Source organism: Hyaena hyaena, unplaced genomic scaffold (assembly GCF_003009895.1).
Source record: "Hyaena hyaena isolate Hyena2069 unplaced genomic scaffold, ASM300989v1 scaffold_0, whole genome shotgun sequence".
NCBI classification, from domain to species: Eukaryota; Metazoa; Chordata; class Mammalia; order Carnivora; family Hyaenidae; genus Hyaena; species Hyaena hyaena.
The window spans coordinates 12,763,165-12,788,624 of NW_024080632.1; the positions used below are offsets into that span (position 1 = coordinate 12,763,165).

Here is a 25,460-nt window from a genome sequence, read left to right on the forward strand (position 1 = left end):
AGGGAGACAATCCAAAGGAGGCTCTAGACTCCAAGCTGTCAGCACAGAGCCCCATGTGGGGCTTGAACTCACGAACCATGAGATCATGACCTGAGCCGAAGTCGGAGGCTCAACCGACTGAGCCACTCAGGCGCTCCCCTGCTTATAATGGCCACCCTAATGGGTGTGTAGTATCATCTCATGGTCAGCAGTAGGTTTGACCAGGTTTGAGGCTGGTCAAGAAGTTGTAAATGGAAGCTGGGTCAAGTGGAAAGTGTAGACTTTCAGAAGAAATGCAGAAGAGAAAACAGGGCATCACTGGGGTACCCAGACCTGAAGGTGCGCAGGGATACAAGACACTCACAAACCCAGCACCGTTTTCAAATAATTTATTAGGAATTTAAAACTGAAAATAAAACCTGGAAAAAGAAGTTACAGATGTGGAGAGAAGAGACACCGGAGGGTGGTAACTTGCTGGCTTCAAAACACCATGTAACATCTTTTTTTTAAAATTCCCCAAACAAATCAGAAAACGGAATTCCAGGGCCCTGAGCCCATAGGTGGGCCCAGCGGGGTGGGGCGGGGTCACAGGAAGGGGAGGAGAAGGAAGCTGAGCCTCTCATGACTCAGCTCAAACGTGTAGAAAATTAAAAATAAAAACCAATAAAATGCAGCTTCTCTTTTATTAGGAAACATTAAAAAAAAAAACAAAACCACGAACAGCCGCGCATCTCAGTAACAAAGATTATTGCTTTGTGTTCTCAGGGCTAATAGGTTAAGCACCTCACACAGACAATTAACTCTCCAAAGGGGTTTTCGGGGATGGGAACCATGATGGGGAAGAGAGCTTAGGTCCCCAGCCTCAGACCTGGGGGGGAGGGACACAGAGGGAGGGTCAACAACAGGGAGGCGGGCCTCGGCCCTGCCATGCCAGCCAGGTCACTCATGTTCATGAAGAGTCAGACACTGAGCCCCTTTTTCCTTTGAAGGGGGCTCGGGGGCTCGGGGATGCTAAGGGGCTCTGGCCATGGGACCATCCTGATGGGAAACTTCAGTGAGAGAATGTGGGGGTTCCCTGAGAAGCCCTTTGCTTTCCCCTGGGGTCCGCCCCTTCCCAAGTACCCCCTTGATGCCCGCTCATGGGGGGCTCAGAGCAGAAACCATGAAGGCCTGACCTAGGTAGGGGACAGGGGGGAGGCCTTTGGAGAGTTAATTCCTTTCCAGCAGTGGTTCCGGGCGAGCCCTTCTCTTTCCTCACCCCTTGCCCCCATGCTGGGTTTTCGGGGTGAGCAGGCCCAAGGCCTTGACCCCTAGGGCCTGAGCGAGCGGGCTTGCCTTGGCCACAGTTGAGGCCTGCAAGCTTACAGTAACGGTGTCTGAGGAGGAGACAGAAACACAGGGGGAGGCCTTTGCCGGGTGGGGCGAGGCAATGCCCTCACCCCCAAGGGGTCTTCGAGAGGGGGAGAGGCTTCACCTCGCAGTATTTACATATGATACAGGACGGGATGGTTCCAGGGGCGTGGCCTGGCCGACACAACCCTGGCCTCCTTTCCAGGGCTGGAGGGAGGTGGCCAGGGGCCCACACCCGCATAGACATACATTTTGTTCTCAGCTGGTGGGGGGCACCTGGCCCCTGGCCCCCTGCGGCCTGGGGCTTCACATTCACAAACCTAGAAATAGTTTAAAAAACGGTTTCTTTAAAAAAAAAAAAAAAAAGGAAAGAGAAAAGGAAGGGAAATCAGAATAAAAAAACAAGCGTAGGGCTTGCGGCCTGTAGCAGACCCCCTCCGCCCTCACTCTAGCTATGCACAAATACAAAAGCCTTCTGGGGAGAGGGTCCTATGGGGGCGCGGCAGGGGGGAGGGGCGCAGACCTGAGAGGGGAGAACCAGGAGGGTGGGGGGCAACCGGCTAATCCAAAATAAATAAAAGCGGGCAGGAGAGGGGCAGGTGGGGAGGGGAGCCAAGGGCGGAAGGGAGGGAGGTTAGTAGGGGAGCCAGACGCTGTCCAGGGGCAGCAGGGCAGGGGCCGGGCCCAGGGAGTGGGGGGCAGGCAGTAGCGGTCCGAGTCGCTGCGGGGGAGGGGGCGGCGGCTGCGGCTGAGGTGTCCCCGCCCCCCCTTCGCTGGCTCACTGCGGTCCTCAGTCAGCTGCAGGCTGGGGCGCTGGAACACAGGAGGCGGTTAGGGGCCCTGTGGCAACTTTACACACACACACACACACACACACACACACACACCCGCCTCTCTTTGGGGGTCCCCAGAACACCGGTAGGGTCTCCTAGAAGAACTTCGCAGGCTCTGTTCCCTGTTCGTACCGCTCTTTCCCTAGATTTTCAATGACTGGATTTATTCTACTGCCAACGTCTGAGAGGTACCTTCTCTGAACCTCTAATTTGAAGTAAGCCCTTCTCACATCATTTGGAAGCATCTCATTTGTTCGCCTCATTTTTGTCTGTGGAATGAGAGCGGGCCTTTTCTGTCTTATACTTCCTTCTTTCCTGAAACAGTGCTCAGTAACTACTTGTTTGAATGAATGCACCAAGGAAGGCAGGCACAAAGGAAAGGTCCCAGGTTCACACAGTACCCCCACAGGGCTGTGTGTACAGAGTTCTTTCTCTCACACTCTCTGGGCATGCAGATCTGTGGACAGCATCCTGTTTTAAGGGCTGTGTAATATTCCATTGTGTGTGTATGCCCTAATGAATTTAAACACTCTCCTTTTGGTGGGTGTTTTGCGGCTCCTTACACCCAACGTGGGGCTCAAACCCATGACCCTGAGATCAAGAGTTGCACACTCTTGGGGCGCCTGGGTGGCTCTGTGGGTTGAGCATCTGACTTCAGCTCAGGTCAGGATCTTGTAGTCAGTGAGTTCCAGCCCCGTGTCGGGCTCTGTGCTGACAGCTTGGAGCCTGGAGCCTGCTGCGGATTCTGTGTCTCCCTCTCTCTCTGCCTCTCCCCTGCTCACGCTCTCTCTCTCAAAAATAAATAAAACATTAAAAAAAAAAAAGAGTTGCACACTCTTCTGACTTAGATAGCCAGGTGCCGTAGCCCTTTGCGGTTTTTAAAATAAATGCCTAGAAGTGAAGTGGTTGGGTCAAGGGCGTGAATGTTTAAAATCTGGATTATGTGCCAGCCCTTCCTTGGAAACCCCGAGTCAATTTACATGTTGCTTCCCCTACACCCTCATCAATGTTGGGCACCAGCGATCTCAAAAAACCTTTCCCTGAAAAGTGGCATGCGCTGCCTTGTTGCGGTTTTCATTTACATTTTTTTAGGTAGCAGGTTGAACGGCCTTTCAGGTTCACTGACCGCTGCTGGTATGAAGTTCTGTCTCCTCCCTGGACTGTGGGCTCCACGAAGGCAGGGACAAGGTCTGTGGCCCAGACCGGGCTGCCCAGTACCAGCCTCCCCAGGGCCACCCCCACCCAAGGCCCCTGCCCAAGTCCTCACCTCCTGCCACCTGTCTCCTGCTTCAGTGGTACCCATTGGTGAAAGCTGTGGCAATCAAAGGGCCCTGGGAAGAAAAGAATTTGACTCTTGGATTCTTAGGGAAGCGGAGAAGGCCCCGGGGCTCCTCTCTTCGGACCCAGGGTAAGGCGGAGACCCTTCGTAGCCCTGCCCAGATCACCCCCACTGCAGACCCACCAAAAGATTCTCTGGGGTAGGGCCTGGAATCTGTATATTACCAGTACCCTGGTTAAAATTAGGGCATCCATGAGCTAGAATCTAGTCTCCATGTGGGCAGAGATGGCAAGTCTGCGTGACGTCCCCGGAGCCTCATGCCCGGCACACTGAATGATGACCCCCCACACTGTTCTCCCCTAGGTGACACTGTTTTCCCATCCATCATCTCTTGGCTCCCTTCTGCCCCTGCAGAAAGACAGAGCGTCTCCCTCCTCCAACTTCTGAGTCTTCCAGGACCAGCCACTCACCCCAAGACTGTGGCCAAAGCCGGTGCTGGGGGCGGGGCTGGCAGCGCTGATGTAACTGCTGACCCCCGAGTCCTGGTTGGCTGCCCCATAGAGCTCGGCCATGGGGCCAGGGCTTGTGGTCCCTAGGAAGCCCCCCGTGCGGCTGGGAGTTGAACCTGGAGGGGGAGCCATCGTCCAGGGGTGAGAGCCTGGCAACCCAGAAAGAAGACAGTGATAGCCCTGGCGCCCACTGTTGCCCCACCACACCCCCCAAACCTGTCCCAGCCACCCCGACCTCACCCTCCCCTCTCCCTCAACCCTACACCCCAGCAGGGCCTGTGGTCCACCTCCCGGAGGTAGGTCTCTCCAAGTCCATCCACTCCTGCCATCTTGTCTGACCACTTAGTAGCCTCCTCACTGACCTCCAGGCCTCCCCCCTCTTGGGCCCCTTTAGACTTTTCCCCATGCTGAAGCTGAGTGCATTTTCTAAAAGCAACATCACCCAACTGCTTAAAGGATCAGTGTCTCCGCAGGACCTGGTTTCTACCTCCTCCTCTCCACTCCCCATTCCTGTGCCCCCTCCCATGCTAACTGGTCTCCACAGGGAACACTTTTCTTCCTCTTTGCCTTCAAATTGGAAGTTAAGGGGCCCTTCCTTCTGGAAGCCTTCTCAAGAGGCTCCAGCTGTGAGCTCCCCAGGGACCTGACCTCCCCCTCCCCCGCAGCAGACCAGAATCATCCTCCAGGATTACTACCTTTGTAATAATACCTGATGCCCCCCCAGCCTGCAAGGTCTGGAGGACGGGGGCAGGGCGGGGGGAGGGGGGGGAGTCTCCTTCCTGGCTGGCTCACCAGGTGCTCAGTGAATAATTATGGAGCAAATGAATAAATAAGTCCCTCTGCAAAAGGGTGGCAGTGGCTACTTTTCCTCCTCTCTAGACTTCTCTGCGCCCCCCCCATGCCCCTCCTCTGCTTCCTGCACCCCAGAAGGCCTCACCTGTCCCTCGAACCACAGCTGCTGCCGCCGCCGCCGCCGCCATTGGTCCATAAGCAGTGAGAGGAATGGCTAAAAGGAAAGGTAGGGGCACTTCAGTGTGGTGGGTGAGGGCACAGAGGTGGATAACGGAGGTCCCCTCTGGGCAGTCTCTCCAGCCTTACCCCACCTCAGAGGGTCGGTGCATCACCAGCGCAGAGGCAGAAAGAACTTCCTTGGGCCTCCAACTATGCCCTGACCCATGGAATGGATGGAGAAAGGTGGGCGAGCAGACGGCCTCCTAGCAATGGATGTGACCTCGGTTTCCCCCCTGGACTCAAGGGACACACTTGAACCACATAAAGTTCCTAGAGGCTGGGGGCGGGGCACACCGCCCTGGGCTGCTCTGAGCGATGCCCCCTTCTCCAGAGAGTGCCCTTGGCCGCCAAATGGGGCCACCCAGCTCAGAGGTCCCCAGGAGGTTACAGCCCTTATCCCAACCAGTGACTGACTGACATGGGGTGCAAGAAGCCAGGCCTGCTGCTTCAAGGTGGGACCTTCTCTGAGGTGCAGTGAGTGCCCCAGACCTGCCTGTGGGATCAGGCTGAAGCTGGATTCCAGTCAAGGTCACAATTTGGCTTCAGTCTTTCTGCTGCCTGTGCTGTTTCCCTCGCTGTCCCTCTCCTGAGAGCACACCCTCAGTAAATTGTGTGCACCCCAATTCCCTGTCTCAGGGTTCCCCTGACCGCCACCCAGCCAGAAATGACCACTACATCCCCCCCAATTCTCCCAGCCTCCTTTTCTCTGATCCCCTCTTCAGACACAGAGATATTGCTATTCCCTTGTTTGCCGTCTACCTCCAGCCTGCCTCCACGGTGCCTAGCACTTTGCCTTATACACAGTAGGTATTTAATAAATGTCTGCTGAAGGAGTAAAAGGAACTTTTTTTTTTTTAAGATTTTAGTTTTAGGGGCGCCTGGGTGGCTTAGTCAGTTAAGTGTCTGACTTTCACTTAGGTCATGATCTCGCGGTTCGTGGGTTCCAGCCCTGTGTCGGGCTCTGTGCTGACTGCCAGCTCAGAGCCTGGAGTCTGTTTCAGAGTCTGTCACTCCCTCTCTCTCTGACCCTCCCCTGCTCACGCTGTCTCTCTCTCTCTCCTAGAAATAAATAAAACATTAAAAAAAATTTTAAAAAAAGATTTTAGTTTTAAATAATCTCTACATCCCACGGGGATCAAACTCACAACCCCAAGGTCTAGAGTCACATGCTCTATGGACTGAGCCAGCCATGAGCCCCTAAAAGGGACCTCTTTTTTGGGGGGTGGGGAAGTCTTCTTAAATAAAGAGTTGGCTTGAACCTGATGCTCCCTTGGCCTGGGGTGGTGGGGTGAGCGCCCCCTACTGTTTGGCTCTGCCACTGCAGCCCCTGAAGCTACACTCCACCCAGACCCAGGATCTTCTGAGCTGGTTTGCCCTCAGGAATACTAATCTCCCATCCCAAGATGCACCCTTTGGGGGCTGTTTTGGTGGCCTGGACCCTGAACCAGAACTGGACTTGAGGCTAGGGACCGGGAAATGGCTCCTGAAAATTCCCGGCAAGGCCTTTGGTCTAGGGGCTTAACATCTGGGACCACAGTGTTCCCACACCGTGGAGGCGCCTTGCCTAAGAGCCATACAGTTGGCTCCTCACCCAAATGTCCAGCCGTCACCTTCCCTGACCATCCTCGCTACGGCAGCCTCCTGCCCCCAGGCCTAAGACCTTAGAACATTCCCTGTTTTATTTTCCTCGTGAAACCTCTCACGCTCTGCAAGTATTTTATTCATTTGTTTGTCTATTTGTTTATTGCTGTCTCTCTCCAGCTCCAGGAGAGCAGGGACCTTGTCTGTCTCATTTGCTGCGGTAGCCCCACTGCCTGGAACAGCATCTGGCATGATAAATCTCTACTGAACGCATGAAAAATTGCCACATCTCCTGAAGGCAAGAGAAAAGTTCAGACCCCAGCCTCTCCAGGGGAAACACCTTCCCCTGCGCCAAGCTATCTGCTGAGGGGACATTTCTTTCTCACTTCTTTAATGGCAAGGGCTGGGCTCTGAGGTCTGGTTCCTGGTCTGTTGAGGCATTTCCACAAAGCAAAGTCAGCGTGGCCGACGGGAGCAAGAGCTTGACGACTGTCAAGGACTCACTCAATAATATAAGTATTTGTGTTCCTCTCTAGGCTGCAAGTCCTGTGAGAGCAGGGCCTAGCGCTGTTCTGCCCCTGCTGTGTCCCCAGGGCCTGGCGGAGTGTCCCACACAGTGGGTCCTCAACACACAGCTCTTCGATGAGTAGGAAAGCACCCCGGCTTCCAGCTCCCCCATTGCGGGTCAAACCCAGCTCTGCTCAGGGAAGGGCCGCTACCACCCCCCACCTACAGGATGCCTTCCTCCCTCCCCTTTCCTCACCCCCTAGTTTTCTTGCCCTTCCCCCATTTTGAGGGACCCCTGAGCACCCCTTGGAAGGAAGGTCTCATCTAAAGCAGCATCCATGCTCACGTCCTCCACACACGGCCAGGTTCGGGGGGAGAGTCCAGGGTGGGGTGGGGGAAGAAGCAGGTTGAACAGAGAAACCCCTTGCAGCCCACCTCATTCGCACACGCCCCTCCCCCTCCCTTTGGACTCGGCCCCCCTGCTCCAGAGCTGAGCTGACTGGCCCAGGCGCAAGCTGCAGCTGGAGAAACGGCTCCTGACGGCCAAGCACCTTCATCCACTTGCTCAGAAGTTGCAAATGGACAGCCCCGAGGGCTGGATTTCGCCCTCGAATGGGTTTCATTTGGCCTGCAGTGGTTTAACAATTTGGAATCTGTTGCCAACATTTGAAAATGATGGAAAAATCCATTCCGGAGGAAAAGCTGGGTTTCTGGCTTCTCTTGGAATCTGAGATCTGAAAGTACAAGGTGTGCGTCCCATCCTGGCAAGGGTCGGCTGGCAAGGAGTGGAGGCATGTGCACAAAGTCTGTCAAAGTCCCCGCCCGGCCCACTCTGCTCTGAGCTTGAGACCCTGGCTTCTTCACGGCTGGATCCAGAGCCTACTTGGTGCCTGGCACACACGGGAGGCGCTAGATAAATATTTGCCAAATGGATGAATGAGTGATTTTGCCTCCATCTGCTGGGCTTGGCCCTACGCCCCGCCCTTAAGGGCCATGTAGCTACACAGACTGGCCAGGGCCTGGGCAGAGTCCACTGTATCCCCACAGCCAGAGGGCTGGGGTGGGGGGGCAGGAGAAGAGGGTCCCGCTAGCTCTCCCCGGGGAACATCCCTGGGTCTTTCTCTTTCTCCCCATGAGGCCTGTGAGGTATACGAAATCCGAGCGACTGACCTGTAAGCTCGGGGAGGACTGGGGCGCTCGGGAGAGGGGTCCGCTCTACACGGAATTCTAAAATGAAACGTAAAACAGCTTAGGAAGATACAGGGGAGGCCCCTGGGGCATGGCCCAGGGGGGACAAACGCACCCACAAGGACACTGGGTAGGGGACAGGCCATGCACAGGACCCGAGAGCTGGGATGGGGAGAGCACGGTCCCCAGCAGGCAAAGGTGGAGAAGACACAGACAGAGGACAGACAGAGAGAAAGAGCAGGAAGAGTTGCCCCCTACACCCTGGCGTGTGTGTGTGCGTGTGCGTGTGCGTGTGCGTGTGCGTGTGTGTTGTTATTGTTTGTTTTTGCTTTCTAGGGGGAGGAGCTGGGGAGGCAGCACTGATAACAACAATGACCCTGGAGCAGGTCAGGCTCAGGTTGGGTTCCCAGCTCCACGGCTTTCCAGGTGGGTCTTCTGAGCCCATTTCCTCAACAGGAGGAATGATCACCCTTCCCCAGTGAGAGTGTTGCCAGGCTTAGACAACATAATGCATAGAAAGGACTCCAAGCTAGATAGCCTGAAAGGCAAAGGATACAAGTGCTTAGGGACCCTCTCAAAAAAATAAGGCCAGGGAAAGAAAAGAAAAAAAAAAAAAAAGCTTGCAAAAATTTGATATCTGATATTTCAAAGAAAACAATAGCGAAGAGTTATCATGGCAAAATTCAGAACTTTGTTGGGCTTCCTGCCACTTATTCTAAGGTCTAGTGTTATTTTTATTTTGAATTACAAATGAGGGTGGTGATCGTCAGGCTTTTAAATTGTTTTTCAGCATTCAGGGTGGCCAAAGGTCTTGTCGGCCTTGAAGGGGCCCAGCGTAGCGCGTGGTCATTATAAGCGTGTCCGTAAAGACACAGCCGGCGGCGCTGGCCCTCAAGAAGGCCTCCCCCATGAGTCGGATGCCTTCTCTGGTGGAAGTGGCAACTCAGGACGGGGTGAGGAGAGAAAGGCAGGAGGCAGGCAGAGATGAGCCTGGGCAAGAACCGTGCCATGCAGGACCACGAGGGGTGGGGGTGGGGGAGCCCCCAGCTTCTGGGGAAGAGGTGAGGAGGGGATGGGTAGGGAGAGGTGCTCCTTCCTCAGACATGCCCTTCCTTCCAAGCCTCCGGCAAGCAGACCACCCCACCCCCCGCACCCAGCCATGCACCCCCAGACACCACCCTGAGGAGTCAGACTGCCCGGGAACCAGGGCCATGCTGGCAGCAGAAAGACACCAAGCAGGACTTACCGGGAAACTGGTAGGTGTAGCCAGGAGCGAGGCCTGTATAACTCCGGCTGGCATAGGTTGTGGCTTGGAAACCGGGGTAACCTGATAGGGCAAGTGGGGTAGTGTCAGATGCCTCACGTACTGCTCAGACCCTGCTCAGAGGAGAAGGATCTGAGTCACCCGTTTCCCTCCCCACCATTCGTGATAACGAATAACAGTCAGTCACATTTACCACACACAAGTGTGCTTACCACTGCGTACCATATCCTCTCCTTAAGCCTCACAGGAACCCTAAGAGGCTGGTACTATTAGGAGACCCATTTCACAAACTGAGGCTCAGAGAGGTGACGCACTGGCTGAAAATAATCCGAACCCTAACCAGGACTCTTTATGCTCTGGCTCCTGCCTTCTCCTGTCCTTATCTACAATCTCCTCCAGTCACATTGGCCTCTCTACCGTTTCTCAAATCCACCAAGCTCCTTCCTACCTCCGGGCCTTTGCACATGCTGCTTCCTCTGCCTGGAGGACGCACACTTCCCCCAGGTCTTCCCATGACTATGTCCTTGTCATCATGCAAGTCTCAGCTCATATGTCACCTCCTTGGAGGCATCATTCCACAAGAGTCCTCCCTCCCATCAGTTGCAATATTTATCAATTTTCTGACAGCACCAATGACCATTATCTGAACTTATCCCCCGGGTTTTTTTAAGAGCTGATTTTCTGTCTTCCTCATCTTTTTTATTTCTGTAGTATCTCCAGGACAAGCTCCTGGTGCCTGCTACTTATATGCATGTGATAAATACGTGCAGCTTTACGAGAAAATCATATAGCCAGTAACAGTGAGTGGGAAGAGTGAATAACAATGGTGTAACTGGGATTCATATTCAGAGCTAACTGGTTCCAAGCCTCTTAACCACCAGTGTCTCTCTTTTTTTGTTAGTTTTTAAAGGTGGGGGGGAGGTGAAACCAGCTAATGAATTACCTTGGAAAGAAAACGGTCTCAGTGTTCCAGACCAAAGGAGGTTAAAGAGACTGGGGAACAAAATGCAAAACCTGATTCTAGCCTGGATCTTACCTGAGAGGCAAAACTATGTTATAAAGAACGTTATTAGGTCAACAGATAAAACTGGAAAATAGATTAAAATACTGTATCAATGTAAATGTATGAACTGGCTAATTATAATGTGGCTTCATGAAAAAAAAATACTACTACTTTTAGGAAATACGTACTGAAGTATTTAAGGGTAAAGGGCCATAGGGGCGCCTGGGTGGCTTAGTCGGTTAAGCGTCCGACTTTCGCTTAGGTCATGATCTCACGGTTCGTGGGTTCGAGCTCCGCGTCGGGCTCTGTGCTGACTGCCAGCTCAGAGCCTGGAGCCTATTTCAGAGTCTGTGTCTCCCTCTCTCTCTGACCCTTCCCTGCTCACGCTGTCTCTCTCACTCTCTCCTAGAAATAAATTAAAAAAAAAAAAAAAAGGGTAAAGGGCCATAGCCATAATGCATGTAACTTTATCTCATCATATGTGTGTATATATCTATGCGTGTATACACACACACACACACACACGTATACAGAAAGAAAGCAAATGATAAAGCAAATGGGGTATAATATTAACAGGTGAACTCGGTGAAAGGCATAGGGATACTCTTCGTACGATTTGATTTTTGCAACTCTTCTGAAAGTTTGAAATTACTTCCAAATAAAAAGCTAAAAGAAAACTTCAAGAGAAGCACTTGGAGGGTGCTCCCCTCACCCACTCTACCTATTGACCCTCTAGCCCATGCCACGCCCCCTCTCCTGAATTCCCAGGGCGCCCCTCCCCCCATACCTGGCAAAAAGACTCCTTTGTACCGTTCTCTTTCTGTGGGTCCACATCTTGTGTCTCCAAGGAGACTGCGAGCTTCTTCCTGGGGGGACTCAGCTCAGATTTTCTACCCTCAGTTCTAGGCCCCAAGCACTGCTGACCCCTGCTCAACTCCTCAGGCTCCTGACAACCTGCACTTCCTCTGGGGAGCCTACCTGACCACCAGGTGGGTTTGGGTGCCACCTTGGGCCTCCCACAGCCTCCGAGCACTATGTGGGGTCACTGACCTCCTATAACTAGCACCTACTCAACCCACAGATTCAGCTTCAATGTAACTTCTTTTCGCACTTCTCCAAACCGTAGTCAAGTTCTCTATGACCACGCTCTTTTGGCATCCTAACCCTATTTATTTACATACTTAATTTGTTTTCCCTGCCAGACCACAAAACACCAAGGAAACTCACTGTTGTATTTCCTGGCATAGCTCCTAGCATGTATAGTCACTCAATAACTACTGGAGAGATGGATGGATGAACAAATGGACCGATGGACAGAAGGATCAATTAATAAGGACCGTTTTCTAGCTACCACCAGAGGGCAGCACCCCACAACCAAATCGCCCCTCCCTGGGTTGACTTGGAGACTTGAGATCCTTGGTCCCCACTCCCACCCAATGACTCATACAGGAGGGCCGACCACAGAGGAGATGCGACACCTACGCGGCCCCCGGTAGCCCTGGGAGCAGTTCCGGGCAGGAAGTAACCACAGGTGCAGGCCCAGCACATACCCAGCATGCCGATGCCCAGCATGAAGGCGTCCATTCCGTAGGGCATGACTCGAGACCTTCCCCGGGCCGAGCCCGTTGGCGACATCACCTCTTTTGGCTGAGCTTTCTTACATTCCACCTGCAATGAGACCTGATGGTCAGTCCCTCCTACGGACGTAGGGTCGCAGACCCTCTTGTTCCCTGGCAGAGGCCTCCTTTCTGTTAACTTCATACTCCCATTCACGGAGTGCTCGCTACGTACTAGAGATTATGCAAACGGCTCTGCATGCGGTAGTAGCTTACGCCAACCCCATGATGGAGGTAGTACTGCCACTCTCATTCGACAGATGCGGAAACTGAGGTTCAGAGCAGGAAAGTCATCTGCCTAACGATTAGACTAGCAAGCGGCAGAGTGAGGATGTGAATCCAGGTCTCTCTGAGTCTACCAGCTGTGCTTTTTAACCACCACGAGACACTGACTTCCTGTCCAGATTTTCAGAGGGTGGAGAGGTGGCTGTGCCTCACTGACCGGGAGGCCCCTCTGCCTGCCTCCGGAACCTCCGAGCATCCCGTCTCCCCTCCGCACCTCCACCCATCCCCTCACCATTTTGTTGTTGATTTCATGGAAGTGGATCTCACACACTTTCTCCACAATGTCCTCGCTCTCGAACGTGACAAACCCGAACCCTAGAGGGCAAAGGCAGGGACAAAACCAGGGTTTAGGGTCAAAACCCAGCCCGAGTCACACCAACACTGCCACGGCTCTCTCACAGGCAAGTGCCTGAGAGTTAATGAAAGCCTGGGAGCCTCTCAACTACCCACCCGCTGAGACAGGGTTCCTAGCGCCCCAATTACAGACGCGAAAGCCATGCTCAGCAAAGTGAAGTGACCTGCCCGAAGTCACACAGCAAATTAGAAATCAGTAGAGCAGTCATGAAAACACACTCAACATGCCTTTCGTCTTTCTCAGATGCTTTCCGAAGAAGGCAGAAAGAATACACACAGTTATTTACATTTACGCAAAAGTGTGCACATCCAAACTTATGTTTGTGCCGAGTCACCCATGTACACGACATATCGATGCACACACATGTATACCTCCGTGCCCATATATCATAGATACTCAGCAGTGCTCACAAAGGACCCCCTACACGTGAATAGTTACCATGGCACACCAGGCACATATAAATATTCAGACATAGACACTCTCCCAAGCACAGGTACAAACATACACACACACACACACCAACACGTACCTCAATCCCCAAACAGGCTAATACACACCCAAAGCCCCAAAGCAACCAGAGAAACAACCCCACCTCCTCCTGGGGAGGCCCCAGGGGTTGGAATGGGATTTCTCAGAAGGCAAGGCCCTTGGGAGAAAAACAACCAGGCAATGCACAGTGTGGCCCAGATGCTCACAGGTTCAGGGGCGGCAGGGGGGGTGGGGGGAGGAGACTGGGCTCAGCTCGTGGGTGGGGGTGGGACGCAGAGGCAGACCGCCCAGGGCTGTGGAGTCGGCCTGACCCTGGGGCTGCCCGGCCTAAGCTCTGGTTACCAGGGCCAAGGTAAGCCCCAGCAGACACTGGCTGGGCAGACACTGGAGGGGGGGGGGGGGGGGGGGGGGGGGGGGGGGGGGATCAGTTTGGAAGGGGGGAGGTTGCTCCTCTGCTCCTCTCGGGTGTCTGCAATTGGGCAAGTTTCTAGCACAGGAAACGGCGGGACAAAAGCCTTCTGTAAGGCCAGGCCCGGGAGAGGATGCAGATCCTTGGGGATAGGATGTCAGGAGGCAAGATGAAAGGGCAGCTGTGACCTGCAGCCCCCTGGCTGACCACAGGCCCCCAGCCTGGCCTGGAAAGGGGGAGGGGGCCATACTCACCTCGGTGCCGGTTGGTGGTTTTGTCAAACATCAACATGGCATCGTCCACCTGAAACAGAGCCTGCCATGGTGGACCCACCAGATACCAGAGAACCCACCACAACCCAGCAGGAGGGGCTCCCACACCCCCTCCCCTCTTGCCCAGGCTAGGTTTTATCTTAAACTGGCTCCCTGTGCAGGGTACCCCTTTCCATCCACAACCCCAACTGGATGCCACGGCACCTCCCCTTCAACCACGAGATTCTTGGTGGATCAGCCTGCAAATACCAAGCACCAAATGCGTGCCTGAGTCACTTTGCCCCATCAGCCTCTCTACAGTCCCTGCAATGTAGGATCCTCATTTTGTAGATAAGGAAATGGGCTCAGAGAGGTGAAGTCACCTGCCCAAGGTCACACAGCAAATCCTAGACCAAGCCTGGGAGGAAGAGGAGGCACGGAGTGGGTGCTAACGAAGGCAACATGGGAGCAAGATAGAAACCGGGAAATGAAAGCCTCTTCCCTTTCTGCAAAAGGCCAGGAGGACAGCAGCCACTCCAGCCAGACTTGACTCCCCTCTCCTGGTACAGATCTTTTCCTCTAATTGAGGTTTCCTTTTGCTAGAGGCTGTAATTAAAGCAAGTAGAGTTCAGTGCCTGGGCTGCTAGCCTCCCACTGACTGGGGGAGGGGCAGGGGGCTGAGGAAGGGGGGTGGGCTACAGGATTCCCCGTCCCTTGCACCCCAGTCTCCTCTCCTTGCTACTCCCTCAAGGCAATGCCTCGGATGCATGAAGAGCCAAAGGCCTCAGCTTCCCTCCGCAGTCCCATCTCCCTCCCTTTGCCTACATCTGGTGCTTCCTCCCAGTTCTGTTAATTCTTCAGCCAACGTCAGCCACCTCATGGGGGTAAGCTAAGGTCTGATTTGTCCTTGGTGGAAATCAAGGGCTGCTTCTGATACCCTCCTCCGCCAACACACACAGCCCACTTCAGCTGCTGACCCTCCCCCAAATGATCAGACACCCAAGGGATGCAGGAAAACTTCCTGAGGCCAAGGGGCACAGTCTCTCCTTGGCTCTCTTTCCAGCCCGTCATCTTCCTTGTTGAAGTGGCACGGGCAGCCCCTGAAAAGGGTGGTCTTCCAGCTCTCCTTAGACGCCAAGCCGCACCAGGCTTCCGAAGTCCCTCTGGGACAACCAGGACCCCACTAAGCCCGGGGGAGGGGCAGGGGGGGCCCCTGGAGAATCTCAGAGGGAAATGACACCTCCCTCCCAAAAAGCTTCCTGCCCCAGGGGCCTGCAGCGAGTGCCATTCTCACTCCCACCCTTATGGATGCACGCTGAGTCCCAATCCCAAACCAGCTAGACCCTCCCAACTGCGCAGACACTTCGGGCTCAGCACGTCTTCCCCACCCCCTCGCTTAAACAATGGAAAAGAGAAACCCAAAAAGGAGAGAGTTGTGATAAAAATACAGGCTTTAAGTAGGACAGGCTGGAATTGGAACCCAAGATCCTGCATTTGCTGGCTGGGGAACCTCGGCTGGTGGCTTTATGTCTCTGTACTCAGGTTACCTCATCTGTAAAGTGGGCATAACAGTGTTTATCAGTTGTATGGAGGAGTTAAATGACCCAGCACTGCAACACTAACTCACGGCACCTGGGTTACAGTAAATGCTTAATAAATAACAGCTACCATTACCTTTGTTGTGGAGGAGCCTGCCTACAAGTCACATGGGGGAGAAGCAAAGCAAGAGGGCAAGCAGCCCAACACCCTTGCTTTGAAGGTTCCATGAGGACAGTACCTGTGTCAGTTATGGTGATGACCATCCTATGGAGCACCTTGACTTGTGCTCAGTAATTATTTTTTGAATTAATGAATGAATAAAAGCCACACCCTCTTCCCTAAGCCACAGCTTTGAGTTCCTGCCTGACCCACAAACTGATTTAGCCCAAATCCATTGCCCTTCTCGCCTTCCTCCACCCAACCTTCCAGCTCCACCACTCCTGGCCCCCCAGACCCTTCAACTGGCACTTGGCTGGACAGACCCCTAGTGGGGCAGTGGGGTTGAGGGCAGGGCAAGGAGCAAGGAAAGTGGCTGGGGGTCCAGGGGACCCCCACTGGTGTCCCTCCTGGGGGCAGCTGAGGGGAGGGAGGCTCCCAGCCCAGTGTCCTTAATAGGCTTTGGTCTCCATGGGAACCCAGGGGCAGGGGGGCTCCGGCAGGGGGAGGGGAGGCGGCCGAGGCCTGCTGACCAGTGGGAGCCGCCAAGTTCGGCGGCCGCTAAGCCTGAGTGGCAGCCATGGCGGCTGACCATTGTTCCCCCCTCGGCGGCGGCCCCTCGATCCGGGCGGGGGGCCCCCCGCCGCGGGGCCCTTGGCATTCCCGGCTGTCCCCCTCGCTCCCTGGCAGCCTATTCTCCGGCTCCCCCTGGCCTCCCCGGGCCGGTTTCACATGCCAACGCCGATTTAGGCCCGAACAAAAGACGCGGCCGCTGACGGCTTCTCCTGGGGCCCGGTTGCCATGGCAACGCCGGCCCCGGGGGCAGGCGGCCTCCAATCACAGCTGCTGGATCAGATTAGTGCGAGCTCTAATGCTCGGCGCTCAGACACAAAGACACCCCGCCGGAGCCGAGCGGGCCTGCTGCTTCCCAGGAGCGCCCTTCCCTCTGGGGCCCAGGCCGCCGACCTGCCCTCAGTCCTGTACCCCGGTCCCCACGGAGGCGCCCGAGCCTGGGCCTCTGGCCCCCACGCCGGCAGCATCCGCCGACCAGGAGACCTCCCACCCTCTCCCCTTCTCCCCTGGAGACAGCGCCCTGGAAACCCACCCCGTCGCTAGCTCACATCCCATTCCCAAGGCGCGGTTCTCCTCTGCCCTTTGCCTAAGAGGCAGCGGAAGAATGCCTTGATGGCAAGGCAGAGTCACAGCCTGTAGCCCGTCTCACGTAAGAGAAGACCAGGGACCCTGGCACTAAGCACAGCAGCCCTACTTCACCCCTAGACTTAAAACTTGGCCCCCTCTTTGCCATATCCCCATGGGACTTTGGTGTTCACATTTACTCACCTTTCTGGGGACACCCTATTGTCTGATGATGCCACATCTCCTTCGTAAACTAATGGATCCAGAAATTTAAGCTCAATGCACCTCAGAGCTGAGAGCCAATCTGCTGGGCCTGATTGGAAATTTAGGGTGCTCTCCTCAGTCTCCCTCCAAATAGCTAGGGGATCAGCACCTCCCCCAGCTCCCACCTGTGCGAGCAGGGTGCTGAGTGCAATTGGGAGTCATATTTATTGCCTCCTTATCATCCTCACCAGGAAGGAGTGGGGGAAGGTGCAACCGCCCATGGCCTGGACAGGTGCAAACTTCCAGGAGGCCCAGGGGTGACTGGATTGAACTGGCTCGGGGAGAGCAGCCTCCCGAGGGAGAATGAAGATAAGCAGGAGAAAAACACAGGGGAAGGACAGCCACAGAGACCGCTACTATGTGGCTTCTCTCCCTGGGGATGCATCCAGAGGCTGAGGCCCACAGATAGGACAGAAGCCTGAACCGCAGGCTGGCCTGGGCTCACCCACAAAAAGGACCCGGCCCCATTTTCACTTTTTGCAGGGACTGCAATGACCTGGCCGGACTCTGCTTGATACTGACCAATCCTACGGGGCTTCCACAACAGCCCCCGAAAGCACCCCCAGCAGGCACCCCCCCCAGTTTTGACCCACCTTCCCAAACTGCTCAAAATATTGCTTCACATCTTCCACCGTGGTGTTCACTGATAGCCCCCCCACAAAGATCTTCTTCGTTCGAGTCACCATCTGTTAGGGGGAGGGAATGAGAAAGTGGGCATCTGAGTCCCGTGGCCTACTGCCACCAGCAGGGGCCCGAGCCCTCCTGCCAGGGCGCCAGCTGACAAGCTCTCTGTGGCCCTAGCGACTCGGAAGCCCCCCCCCCGAGCTCCCCCCTGGACCCCCGCCTCTAGGCCTGTCACGGGCAGCTGTGCACCCCACGCCCTGGCTGACTCGAGTGTGCCTCCCTCCCTCCTGCCTCCATGTCTGGGGTCTGGGTAGGGGAAAATGCCTTCCGTTAAGGACCAAGGGAACGGGTTAGTGACCTAGACCCACAGCGTAACTCAGAGACCCCCGCCAGCACCCCTGGGAGAGACTAAGGCCCATCACAGGGTTCCCCTGAACTCAACGCCGACATTTTCCTCATCAACCTCCTCCCAACCCAACCTCCGGCAGCCCTGTGGCCCCAGCCCTGTTTTAGGAAGAACACATGGTCCTAATTACCCCAGGAGCGCATGGCTAATCCACGGCAATTCCCAGCCCCATCCTAACACTAAAGCACCTTCTGTCACCAAACTGCTTAATGGAATTAACCCAATTCCGACCATGTGCTCCCTGGTGCGGCTTCCTTCGAATACCTGCTCCATAATTGCTTTCAGGCCCTCTGCTGGACCCTTCCAGAGATGTCCCCTTCCTGTCTCCTAAAACCTGTCCCTCTCCCTTCGCCGTGACAGGAGTGGGGCAGCATGGTGGAAACCACTGGCTCAAAACCTTAAAGCGTCCCGGCTCCTACCAACCCTCTTGCTAAGGGGGAAACTGAGATCTCCTGGAGAGGAACCCCATCCTAGGACACAAGTTAAGTCAGCGACTCAGGGGTCCTTGGCTCCCTGTACTGAAATCAGCCTTCCTTCCTGTCCCCTACATTTAACCATTTAAAAATTAAGATCTGGCTAGTTGCCTTGGGGCCTGGAATAAAATCTTGGGCCCCTACCCTGCACCAAAAGTTTTGAATGCTATATAGCTCATCCTCTCAGAATTCTGTTTTCCATCCACGGAGAACAACTCGTCACAGCTCTAAGGAAGGAGAGCGTGGGGAGGACAGCCACTCCCCCAAGGTGAAAGACAACTGGTAACTAGCTTCATGGTCCCTTCCTCCTCTGCAAGCTGAACACACCGAACCCCAGAGATAGAAAGGTGACTGGGGGGGGTGGCAGTCAGAGATAGCTCCCTGGCCTGACTCTAGCTCAGCCTCAGGGGGTGTCTGTCCTGGGTTTGACCTCCCCAGGGGCATTGGGTTTAGAGGCTGTGATCTATGAGGTCAGAATTCGACTCAGGGTCCACAGTGTACTGGCTTCAAATACAGGACAATGAATCCCCTGAGGGGTCCCTCCTTCTCCCAACACATGCAGCCCCCTTCCAGTCCACCCCAGAGCACAGATGCAAAGATGCAGGATGTCTTCAATCCACAGAGCAAGCACATTAAGAATCCTCCCATCTCCCATCCCAGTCTATTCCCAAAACACTCCAAACGAAGCTTCCAGAAGCATCTCCCATAGAAGGGAACACGGGGAAAATCACTGCCCAAAGTAACACAGCTCCTCCCAGACATAAATAGACATACCTACCTTGGGCTGTGCTCGCCGAGGAAAGGCCACCTTGGGATCAATCTGAAAGAGAAGGGAGAGGCAAAGGAGCTTGGTTATCACAGTTCAGATGGGTGACCATGCAGGCTTCAGCCCTGCAGACTTCTCTCATCCCAGGACACAGAGGTGACACAGACGGGACAGAAATCACCACAGCCTCTGGCTGAAGAGTGTAGTCGTCAAGCATCTAGGCCCCAGTGCCAGGCTCCTGGGTTCAAATCCCACTTACACGGTTTCCCAGCTGCGAGACCTTGGGCAAGTTACTTAACCTCTCTGAGCCTCAGGGCCAAGCTCACCTGCAAAACGGACAAATAGTAACACCCACCTCAAAGGGGTCGTCTGCAGACTACTTGAGATCATGCTTACAAAGCACTTGGCAAGGTGGCTAGCTCACAGCAGGAACCCCAACAAAGTAAGCAAAGCCTCATTTCTTCAAGCACCAGGTATTCTAGGGCCTTCCTCACCTAACCCACTTCACACAGATGATACCTGTCTAGGCGAGCTACGCAATCCAGACTTTGGAAGCCTCGTGGATGGAAATACTCTGTGCTTCAAGATAAGAGTTCATAAATCACCAGGAATGGACCCAGTTCTGTTTCCCCGATACTACTGACATCTAACAGCCTTCTTCGAGGCTGGAAGCAAACAGCTCCCTGAGAATGCAGCTAGGCTTGGGGTGAATCAGAGCGCGGGCTTTGGTGATGTGCAAGGGCATGGGACTTGGGCTCAGTCAGAAACTTCGGGCCCCTGGCCAAGCCTGTGATCTTGGTAACTTGCCCACCCCTCTGAGCCTCAGTTCCCTCATCTGCAAAGTGGGAATAGTCACAGCCACTTTTCCCAGGGGCAGCCATAGGGAATCGAATCAGATAACACAGGTGAAAGCGGCCCTTTGTGAACTGCCCTCCATTGCGCAAACAAAGGTGCTATTACCAGCAGGCCACCTTTGCCCTTGGCTGTGAACAACCAAAGGAGAAAAGCAAGATGCACCTGGGTGCTCCTGGGTATACACTCATACTGATAAACAGCAGAAGCCAGAGCACAAGACATGGTGATCAAGGCAGGCCCTACAGGGTCTGGTCATTCCAGAGCTTCGTGCCACCCACATGGGTGGATACCACTCAGAAGTTCACCAGCCAATCACAGGGAAGATCTGACTTTCCCCAAAGTTCCTTCCGTTCGAAACTCAGCCTTAGTCTAGGCAGCCGGCTCTGGCTCCTCTCTGCCTGAATGGCACGAACTGGGGACCAGCCTCCTCTGGGCTCCCCCACGGGAGAAGGAACCGCTAACATCCATGCTGGGGCAATGCCTCCTCTCTCCCAAAGTCCCACTGGGCTCCAGGGAAAATCACAACTGCCCATTTCCCCTGTCTGAAGGTGTGATTTCATACCTCTACGGACATTTTCATCCTTCTCTTTCTCCTGGAAGCAGCCTCCCCAGCCACCAGAGCACCTCAGACAGTCCCCCTGCGTAGACCCTAATGGGGAGATGGTACCCAAGCCACGTCCCACAGACCTACGCACACCCGATCCCTGACACACCCCACCTCCACTCTGACTCACAGCTGGTAACATAAATAAAACCCCACAAGTAAATAAAAGGTGAAAGTCAGAACCCAAAATAGACTCCCCACAATAAACCTCCCTCCCACCCCTCTCTCCCAGGCCAGAGAATGCCAAACACAAAGCCCTTGCCTTTTTGAGTCCCAAACCACAGAAGGATGCCCATCGCACCCTCCTTGCCCCCTTCTCTCTTCGTATCAATCTTCCATGACCCCGCCCTGCCCCCAGCCCCAGTCCCTAAATCTCGGCTTCCTGAGCGCTGCAGAAGCCATCAGTGCATTCTGAGGACAGGGGATGGTAGCAGAACTGGCAGCTTGATGGCAGATAATCACCAAAAACAATAGGCCACTGTCTCTCCATTCCCAGCTTGGGTCACTTGGTCTGAGCCAAGAAGATCCTTTCAGAGCCGGCAAAGTTGAGGCCTGGCCTCATTTGCTCATTACTGTCTGAAGCAGGAGTGGGAGCCACTGGGCAGAGATAACAGGAGCTGGGGACAGGCGGTAATTTAGCAAATTCTTGGGCACAACCAGCTATTGTTGCAGGTAAACAGGAGCCAGTGACTGACCCAAGCAGGGAGGCCCAGGGCCGGAGGAGAGTGGGGGAGTGTGGAGAGAGATCACTCTGTCCCGGCCCCCTGGCCTCGGGTCACCCCAGGCAGAGTAACCCCTCCTCTGACTTCCTCCTTTTCCCTCTCCCCCAGAGCAGGGGCCTGGGCCAGCGCCCCCTGGAGGGCCCGAAACACCGGGGAGCCGTGGGACAGCAGTAAAATGTTTCAGGAGTTTGAATGCCAGAAAAGCAGCCTCTCCTCAGATCCAGCCCTCAGAAGGGTTGTTTCCAGGCAAGCCAGCTCTCTTCTCATAAATCCCTTCCTGGGCAAAGCAGGTTCATGTCTTCCACACAAAGGGGGGAGCTCGTAGACCAAAGGGGTAGGGGAGAGGGAGGGGAGATGCTACGATGCTTTGCCATTGGTTCCGATTGGTGGTGGTGGGGAGCCAAATACTAGTTAAGAGTCCAGAGAAGCCACGGGGTGGGTCACTGCAACCCTGACTCACCCAGCTTGGGCTAGGGGAGGGACCAAGCCCCACCCCAAGCTGCTCTGTGAGGCTTCAAGATTAGTAGGTACAGGGAGGGGCTGGGGGACGTAGCATCTCACCGCAGGCCTGGGGTTTTTCTCCTCCCTCTCCCCCCTACTCTAGTGACAAAGTTTCAGGGCTTGGCAGCCCTTCTACTCAGAAAACTCCCTCCTTCCTCAAGGACCCCGTCCAACTGTCCCCTGGGGAGAGACCTGACCCTCTCCTCCGGCGGCCGCCCTCTCCCAAAGGACCCCCGATGCCCTGAGGGCCACTCACTGTTTTGGAGTCGAGCTCGTGCCGCGATTGCGCCAGCACTTTATCCACCCCCGCCTGGTCCATGAAAGTGACGAAGCCGAAACCCCTGCGCGCCGTAGTGAGGGAGAGGCAGATGGTTACAAGGCAGTGAGTGGCGGTGGAGGGGGCGAGCCGGGAGCAGGAGGAGGGGTGAGGGCTCACCTGGATCTCTTGGTCAGGGGGTCCCGCATCACCAGACACTCCTTCACCTCCCCGAACTGGCCGAAGTACTCGCGCAGCCCTTCTGTAACCACACACTCGCCTTCGGACCAGCTCGGGCCCCGCGCCCTTCCCCCCTCCCGCGTCCTTTGCCCCCGGTGACCCCGCCACTGCCCGGCCGCCCCCGCGCGGAGCAGCCTGCGAGCTCTCCACTGCCCGCCCCCCCCCCAAGCCCTCACCCGGCTCCCGTGGAGCCTCCTGGCGCCCACGGGGGCTCCAGGAAGCCGAGGGCCGAGCTGGGCTGGAGGGGGGACGGCTCCGGCCGGGTTCCCGCCGCTCCGGGAGCCGCCTCACAAAAGTTTGAGCCGCAGGTGCGAGCGGAGTTGGCGCTGCCGCCGGCGGGTCCTGGGGGCCCAGCCCAACCCCCGATGCCCCCTGAACCCCTCATCTCCTCCCCTCCACCCGCTGGGCCGTGCGCGCACGCCGATCGCCCTGCGCTCTCGGGGTCCCCGGGCGGGGCGCGAAAGAGGGCGCGGGGGCGCCCGGGGTCAGCAGGGCGCAGGGCCGGGCTGGGGTGTCCGGTTCCGGGGCGCCGGGGGGTCCAGGGTGCCCTGCCTGGCCGGCTGGCGCTCCCGGGCTCGCTCACCCTGCGTAGTCTGCCAACTGAGTCCCCCGATGAACATCTTGCTGCGGGAGGAGGAGAGACACAAAGGGCCCGCGTGAGCGCCGGGCGCCAGGGCGCAGGGGGTGCGGGCCCGGGCCCCGGGGAGGCCCGGCCCGACCCGGATCGGCCATGTTGGCGGGGCCGGGGCGGGCGCGGGCCGGGCAGGCCGGGCCGGGCCGGGCCGGGCCGTACCAGGGGTCGTGCGGCGAGTCCGGGGAGGCGAGGCCGGGCTGGGGCGCGTCAGTCTCCATCGGGAGCCGCGGGCGGCGCGGGCAGCGGAGCGGCGGCGGCGGCGGCGGCGGCAGCGATCGGCGCGGGGCAGATGAGGAGCGCGGCGAAGGGGGCCGGACGGACAGGCCATGCTGCCCCCTCCCCCGACCCCGCTCGGGCGGGCGGGCGGGGACGGCCGAGGGGAGGGCCCGCCGGGGGCCGACCTGCCGGCTCCTCCCCCCGCCGCCCTGCGCGCATAAAGCCCCGCGCTCGCCCGCGCGCCCGCGGAGGCGGCGGCGTCCGGACCCCGCTCCCGCCGGGCTCCTGGGTCCCCGAGGGCGAGAGAGACCCCGAATCCCGAGGCGGGCCGGGACCAGGGCGCGGCCGCACCCCCCACCCACCCCAGCGCGGGGCCGGGCGGTGGGAACGCCCTCCCGGAATGAAGCGCTTCCCGGTGCCTTCAAGGTAGCTCGGTTCCGGATCGGGGACCCTCTAGTCCTCCCTCTCAGGTCCCCGCTATCCAGAATTTAAGAGCTCCTCGATCTCCCTGGGTCGGGAGGGAGATCGCCCCAGTGCCCCCCACCCTCAGCGTTCCAGCTAGTGAGTAGCCCTCCATTCCCCCAATGGGAAAGAGAAGCTGCCCCCCAAGGCCCCCAATTTCCTCGGAGCCTGATTCAGGGCACCCCCTCAGCGGCCCTCAGTCCACTCCCAGGGTCCCATACCCTCTATATCCAAATTGGGGAACCTTTCGATGCCTCGCGTCCTGAGTGGGGATCCTCCATCAGCACCCCAGTAGAAACCGTATCAGTTCCCCGAATCCCTTCTCAGCCCTTTCTATTCCCTTCAGCTCCCTCAGATCCTTTCTGTATGGTCTATTGAGAACCCCCCCCCCTCGACCCAAGCCCGGGTTCTCTGTTTGCTGCCACCCGCACCCCCAGTGTGAGGAGTCTTCACTGTTTCTCGTACTCCTGGTTCACGTGTCAGCCCTGCTCAGACTCCTGTCTGGACTCGGGACAGCCGGGTTAGGTCCGGACGCTCACCGGCCCTCCCCACCGAGGCGAGGGGAGAGGGTCAGTGCCGCTGAGAACCTCCCGTTTCCACTTTAGGAGGCCGCCGGCGCAGCTCTGCACCTTCGCCTCCCAATGACCCCCTTCTTTTGCAGAGTTCTAAGCCCAACCCCATCGGATTGGAAGAACCTAAGCCGCCTACCCACTGCGTTTGGAGTTACTTCTCTCAGTCCGCCTCAGTTTGAGACTTACTCCCCATGAAGGCAAACGCCTTCACTTCCTCCTCCCTACGCCTCCATCTCCTGCTACTCTGAGACCCCCCTCCCGTACTTTCCCCAGCGCTCCTCACCCTCCCCGAAAACTTCCTCCCTCCAGCCTGGGAACTCTAACATCCATTCCAGATCACCTGCGGAGCCAGGGGCCCTCCTCCCTAACCCCACCTCACCAGATCCATCTCCTTTCCTCAGTTCCCCGGCTGAGACCAGCCAAAAAAGGGTCAAAGCTGGAGGCTAAGGCAGCCACTCCCCCCACATCCCCATCCCTGCTGGGGATCTCAGGGTCACACAAGCCCCTCCCTCCCAACTCACCTCCCTGTCCTGCCCCCTTCCCTACCTTAAATCCACCTGGTATTAACCCAGTGACAACCCTCGATGGCATGCCCCTTGCTGCTCACCTTGACATCCATCCTTCAGTCAGTCACATTTTATTAATGTGTGCAGCAGCTCTGGGCGGCATAACCCCGACCTCTGAAAAGGTGCCCATCCCCCTCCTCTCAGTACACCTTCCCTCCCCCCACCCCACCACCATGCGTATAAGAACGTGAGAGACTCAAGTTAATGGTTTCCTTGGGGACCTTCTGGGAACACTCAGCAGGTATATCCTGCCACCCTGGGCTCATAACACTAGAAACAAACTTGCTTTTTCCTGTGTTTATTGTCCTCACCCCACAGTTTCTCAGCATCCCCTGGACTCCGGGGTAGGAAGCTGTTCACACAGGTTATTTCTCACCATCTCAATACAAATTGGACTATCTGGTGTGTTCTGAGAGTGACACAGATGAAGGTCAGCAGGTAGCAAATCCGGTGTCAGAGAACTGGCTATTCCTAGCTCTAAACTTCGGGTTCCCTGTGTGTAAAATGGGGTCAATGGGGAGGTGCAGGGTGAGGGAAGGAGCCCAAGTGAGAACTGAT

The 25,460-nt window shown here is 56.3% G+C and overlaps 1 protein-coding gene across 6 annotated transcripts; it reads right to left on the reverse strand.

Annotated features, from left to right (window-relative positions):
* Window positions 1-361: 361 nt before the first annotated feature.
* On the reverse strand, window positions 362-23,387 carry MSI1 (musashi RNA binding protein 1). Of its 6 annotated transcripts, none has more exons than XM_039254296.1 (16): window positions 23,246-23,387; window positions 23,036-23,076; window positions 22,393-22,474; window positions 22,213-22,297; window positions 19,287-19,328; window positions 17,599-17,691; window positions 13,913-13,961; window positions 12,638-12,720; window positions 12,055-12,172; window positions 9,484-9,564; window positions 8,220-8,276; window positions 7,601-7,783; window positions 4,888-4,956; window positions 3,912-4,066; window positions 3,430-3,493; window positions 362-2,142 (listed from the first exon to the last, which is right to left on the reverse strand). In XM_039254296.1, the coding sequence occupies exons 1-15, from the start codon at window positions 23,302-23,304 to the stop codon at window positions 3,452-3,454; spliced, it is 1,239 nt and encodes a 412-aa protein (XP_039110227.1). In that variant the 5' UTR covers window positions 23,305-23,387; the 3' UTR covers window positions 362-2,142; window positions 3,430-3,451. The 6 variants fall into 6 exon arrangements, with proteins under 6 accessions (XP_039110227.1, XP_039110167.1, XP_039110334.1 ...); XM_039254236.1 differs by having other exon boundaries at window positions 3,912-4,099; XM_039254403.1 differs by lacking the exon at window positions 7,601-7,783 and having other exon boundaries at window positions 363-2,142.
* Between the last annotated feature and the right edge of the window lie 2,073 nt (window positions 23,388-25,460).